At 43.1% G+C, this 5799-nt stretch overlaps 1 protein-coding gene across 1 annotated transcript; it reads right to left on the minus strand.

The window, feature by feature from the left end:
* On the minus strand, positions 1–5452 carry EXOSC9 (exosome component 9). Its single transcript, XM_074154738.1, has 12 exons — positions 5348–5452; positions 5080–5174; positions 4385–4504; positions 4168–4270; positions 3591–3728; positions 3054–3136; positions 2600–2732; positions 2064–2152; positions 1718–1864; positions 1170–1360; positions 764–842; positions 1–247 (listed from the first exon to the last, which is right to left on the minus strand). Exons 1-12 carry the CDS (start codon positions 5411–5413, stop codon positions 166–168), a joined length of 1326 nt encoding a protein of 441 aa, XP_074010839.1. The 5' UTR covers positions 5414–5452; the 3' UTR covers positions 1–165.
* Between the last annotated feature and the right edge of the window lie 347 nt (positions 5453–5799).

Raw genomic sequence — 5799 nt, forward strand, 5'->3', positions numbered from 1 at the left:
CACTTACATGCAAAATTTTTATTTAAAGCTGTGTACAGTATTTTTATAAAATATACATAAAAGCAGGACCAGATATGGGGTAGGAGGAAATAAAATTATCTACAAAAATAAGTTCAATAATGATGAACCGAATTATACAGCATTTCTGAAGGAGGGGTGACGGCTTTAATGAGCAGCTCTCTTCTTTTTTCTCCTTTTGTTAAATGCTTTCTTACTTGCATTTTCTTGTTTCGGATTGGTCTGCGCTCTGTCAGCAAACAACATTCGTATCAAAGAAATGTACTAAGCAGTTTTATTTCGAAAGAACACAGGCTGCTCATCCATCCATAGCGCAGCACCCATCCACCACGCTCACAGCAAAGCTCAAGCTTAGCATCTAGAAAGTGTTCTACACCCACCAATGCGGGTGGCCATGGCTAGTGCAGGGATACAGCGATACATCTCACTGACTGGAGATAAAATGTAAGATTAGCTGTAGGGGAGCATGTAGAATCTCTGCAGCATCTCCAAGGAGGAGCTGATTCAAATACACTTATTTGCTCTACCTTTGGAGCGATTAAGATTAGTCAAGTATCTATACCCATTTCAGACATCTGCAGGTCAGCTGGGATGACTAGCCTCCTAGGACGGGAACAAACTGGTCTAGATGTCAACTTCCTCACTCCCAGCTATCTATGTAGTCCCCTTGATCAACTGAGGCTCTCTTGGTCTTGCCAAAATCCTGCGCTTCCTGAAAATACTCCTAATTTCACATGACGGTTACCTTGTTTTCCTCGGTAGTTCCTGTGGTTCCAGAATGACAACTTCTTCCTCTTCGCTGTCGGACACTACAATAGGTTCATCTGAAAAAACAAAGCAACCAACCCACAAACTGGTGATCAGTTTTGTACACACAACTTCTGTAATTAACAACCACAGCATTTTTAAAGAAAGATTCAGGGTGGCCAGCGTTTAACTTGGAGCCCTCCATCTACTACAGAAATCAAGTTATCTTTTGAAGAAAACAGATGATACCAGGTGAAGTGAAAGTAGCAAAGGGGCACAACTCTCAAGTGGAAAGTGGCTACAACGGTTCTCCTTTCTTGCAGAGGACTTTTTTCACATTTGAATTCTGGACTGTTTAACAAAGTGATACAATAAGCGTCTCTGCTATCAAGATAAATACTTACCCCTCTTAGTTTCCAACATTGTACTTGTATCCTCAGTTTCCATTTTCTGACATTCAAAAGCAGTAGCTTCACTTTCACCTTCCTCTTCCGCTGCTTCCTCCCTGTCAGACTCTTCAAGGTCTCCCCAGGAGTTCTCTATTCCTTCCCCAATTTGGGCTGTCCCACGAGTATGCAATATTGGCGTGGCAGAACTGAAGTAGTTAAGGAAAATCTTGGTTTGCCAGTAAACTCTTTGTATTCTGAGAGCAAACCAGTTGGGTTTGAAGCTGTATCTCTTCTCCCGAGGGGAGAACATCCTTAAAGGGGAGTTGAGAGAGAGTACTACTTCTCCAGTTACTGTAACAGTCACTTCAGACCTCAGTTTTGCACTTTATGCTAGGAGTTAAGTTACCTAAAAGCAGTTAGAACCAAAACCGGTATGACGCTGATGTCTCCTCTGAAGGCTGTCAGGCTACCTAAGCTGTGAGGAACCTTGGATGTGTGTTTAGCTCCTAGTGCAGGGGGTGGGAAGCCTGGTTTTCCCCTGAATAATACAACAGAAAAGATACACTTCTGAAGGAGGGTCGGCTTTTGTGATGATTTCTTCTGCTTGTTCTTCCACATTGTTAGTATCAACAGTAGCACTTTCCATTTTGAAGGCAGTGATCTTTTGATTCGGTATAGATTCTGCGAAGCCGAACTTCCCACCTTCTTTCCTAGTCATTCAGTGACAGACATTATTTCAGGATGTTTCACACTTAAAAACGCTTTCTCTTTTCAAGTTCAAATATGTAAGTACTTGCTATTTAAAACAAACATTAGTGAAAACAATTTGCTGTCCAAACTACAGGTTGATATTACATTTTAGTATGTTTCTTAAAAATACCCATTTCCCTTCCTTTCCAAAACACTCACCGAACTTTCTGGTCATTCTCCAAGGCTTTTTGAATTAGTTCTGTTATTTCTGCAACCTTAACAGCTGTTATTTTACTGCATCTCAGAACCTGTTATACATACAACAACAATTTACAATCATGAAAGCAAGATGTTTTTAACTGTAAAACATCACAGAAGTCACAAACACTTAGAATACTAAGGTGCCGGATACTCTACAAGTTGATGCAACAGGTTCATACAACAGCCTCTAGCTACTCATGACAGTGTAGTATGAATTAATTTACAGACTCCCTCAGCCAAATTTCAGGGAAAAAAAAAAAAAAAGAAAAGCTGTTTATCTGACCAAACAATGTTCTTTTTTTATGTCTCTTCTACAGCATGCCGCACAGTACCATGCGCTTCCACTAGGACTAAAAATACATGATCTTTTCCAATTATATCAGACAGGTAATTGACTTCTTAGCTTCCAAATGTCAAGGATATTTCACTATCAAGATTACAGGACAGGAACTAGTTTATATACCAGAGAAAGACTGGTCAAGGCAAAGATTTACCTGATCCTTTACCAGCATAATCCCTCCACTGGATTGCATGGTACAAATTTCACGATGTTTATTCATGGCAATTACAAGGACACCATCCATTACACGTTCCTCACGCTCACTTGGATCCACCAATAAATAGGTCCTAGATTCAAGTTTAAAGGCAACAGTAAAAAATTGTGGAAAGTTACTACCCTTAAAAAAATTTTAAAAATTAACTGGTTTATGTATTAATAATTATGGGTATACCCTCCTCCCAAAAGTTTTCTACGCCATCTGTGGAAAGCTGCTGGTTAGTTACACTGTGCAGAACACATACATATCTCCCCATGGCATCCCACTTCAGATAGAATGTCTTAAGAAATTGGCTTGCCAATATAAATACTTTTTGGACTCTTCTATATTTAAAATCAACTCTGCAGAATTGACAATAAGCTGCTCCTCTCAAAAGACTTAAAAATCTTACCCTTGCTGGAAGAAGGCAAAACTGACGCAAATAGGCATGTGGTGGATGCTTAAGGGGACAGGATCGCGTTCCTCAGGAGTATACTGTGAAAATAATTGGCCCAGAAGACAATTCTTTATGAAACACATTTAATTTTAAAAGTAGGTACTGTAGAAAGATATTTAAAGAAATAAAAAAAATAAAACCAACAAAGAAGAAAGCTAACAAACGTTTAGTCATCTAAATATTAAAAAAATTCTTTTTAACTCTTCTTGTGCAGTTCTGTTTACTACCTACATAGGTAAATACAGCACATTCATCAGCCTTATACTTGATTTGGTTTAAATACTGTAAAATACTTTTACAATTAGTATTACCGTGAACTAAGGTTGATAAAATTCCGTATTCAGCAGGCTTCCCTACTCTCCTTTCATATTTTGAAGCCCTAAAACCTACGTATCTTGGAGTTTATCTGCTTGCACAAACACTTAGTTCTCCCTTTTAGACAGAAGGAAACAGCTACCTGTGATGCCACAACATTTATCTGGTACAACTTACCACAGTTACTTCCTCTCCTTGCACAGACACATCTGGTCTGCGAAAATGACAGAGCGCTACAATTCCTGCTATGCTGGCAGCATCAATAATGTTCCCATCGTGATTTAACAGGTGCAGGTCCAGACGAATTTGCCAAACCTGAGAAAAAGCATACGTAACTGCTTGGTAATTTGTGACACGATTCTACGGAAATTACTGTTTTTCAAAACAACTTCATTTTTTGAACCATAAAAAGAACCAGCATTTATTTTTCAGGGCTTTGCTTAGGAAGATGAAAGATCCCGGTCTATTTCAAGACACTCAGGGTGCTAGATATAATTGTGACAAAATACATAACGCTTAAGTACAATCTAAACTTTATTCTGCAAAGAAATATTCAACTGTGCAGGGTCCCAACTACTTCAGAAAGCCTATGTATATGTGTAAGGTAAAAATATCTGTAAAGTCAGATGCATGGATCTTTACATTAACCTAAAATCAGAATTTCTAGTTTCCAAAACAAGACAGAGACCACGCTAAAAACAGACTACATGTATCTTTTAGTTTAAAACCACTTGAAATTAGTACATTTTCATACCTTTTCACCAGCAACAACACAAAGAGATTCAGTATCTATACATTTGGAGTTTCTCAGGCATCGTTCTATTAGTCTGTTCAGTCTCACCAGTAAATCTGTCTGCCTGTTAAAACAAAATTAACCCCAACTGCGTATGACTCACGCTTTATACTCACACGTATCAAAACAGTGGCTCTTTACATCATCCTTGCTTAGTCTTTTTAAGAAAGCTACATACCTGCCAGGCTCAAAACCAGGCGCAGCCATTGGTGAGAGCTCAAGATTAAAGAAAAGTATACCTTCCGTAGGCCGATTTGGCTTGGGGGGAACAAGTTCACACGAGACTTGTGCAAGAACCCTGCAAAGGTAAATAAACCACTAATTCACAGAGTTTAACAAGAAAAAAAACTCCTACCACTACAAACAAAATACATACTTTGAAAAAGCATGCGTTTAGGCTTTTAGTTTATATTTCTCACGCCTGACAGTTTCTCATTCAGTGCCTGTCATACATATGTAAAGTCTGGTCAACAACTGAAAGAACCAAATGTAGAAATTCTAACACAGAACAAAATAGACTCAAGCACATGAGAATATATAACTAAATGCTTATGTAAGTGCCTATATACACTTTTCCACACACAACAAAAGAGCTGTGTGATTTGTGGAGGAGGGCAAAACGTAACGCGAGATCAGCAAATAGAGATGAAAGATTACGATAACTTTCTATTTTATAAATTATTTGTAATCGACAACAAACACGGAAACTCCATCCCTTCCCACTGCTCCTCTACGGTCTTATCCTTGAATTGCTACGACTTGTAGGCTTCAGTCCTTAAAACCTGTTTCATGTGATGGCAGCGGCCTTTCAGCCTGACGGGCTGTCCTCCGGCCGCGGCGCCGGCCCAGCCCCTGCTCGCCCCCCGCACCCACCTGGTCTTCCCCAGCTCCACGATGCAGCAGCCGTAGTCAGCTCCGAAGGAGATCCGCACGTTCCGGTAGTCATAGCACTGCCGTCCGTCCAGGCGCTGCGGGCCCAGAGACAGACACACCGCGTTAATGCGCCATAACCGGGCTGGGGCGCGGGGGGGGGTGTCCGGCCTACCCCCGGACGGCGACAGGGGGCGACCCGCGCTAACCGCCCACCCTCCCCGGAGCGATGAAGGGGACTGGGAAGGGGAAAGGGAAGCCGGCGCCGCACCTTCCTCTCCTCGATGGCGCGCAGGAGGAAGCGCCGCTCGCAGTTGGAAAGCGGCGTCGCCTTCATGGCGGACCCCGAGGCGCGGCGCGCGATAGAGCTCGACGACCGCGCGCAGCGCTCACGTCATCACCACGCGGCGGCGCCCGGGCGGTGGGTGCCAGTGCGCAGGCGCCGAGCTCCCCTCAGGCCTGGCCCCGCCCATAGGTGGCTCCCCTCAGGGCTGGCCCCGCCCGCAGGTAGCTCCCCTCAGAGAAGGCCCCGCCCGCAGGCGGCTCCCCTCAGACCAGGCAGCGCTGTCTTGAGGCGCCGCCGTGCCCGTTATAGCGCGGAGTCGTTACCTATCACCATCCCTAACAGGTGGGCACAAGGGTCTGCTTCACCGCAGAGCTGGGCCTCGGACGGGGCTGTTGCAGTAGTCGGCCCCGTTGCGGCTCTTGCCGCGCATCTTCAGA

The sequence above is a fragment of the Numenius arquata genome, chromosome 10 (assembly GCF_964106895.1).
Source record: "Numenius arquata chromosome 10, bNumArq3.hap1.1, whole genome shotgun sequence".
In the NCBI taxonomy this organism is placed as follows: Eukaryota; Metazoa; Chordata; class Aves; order Charadriiformes; family Scolopacidae; genus Numenius; species Numenius arquata.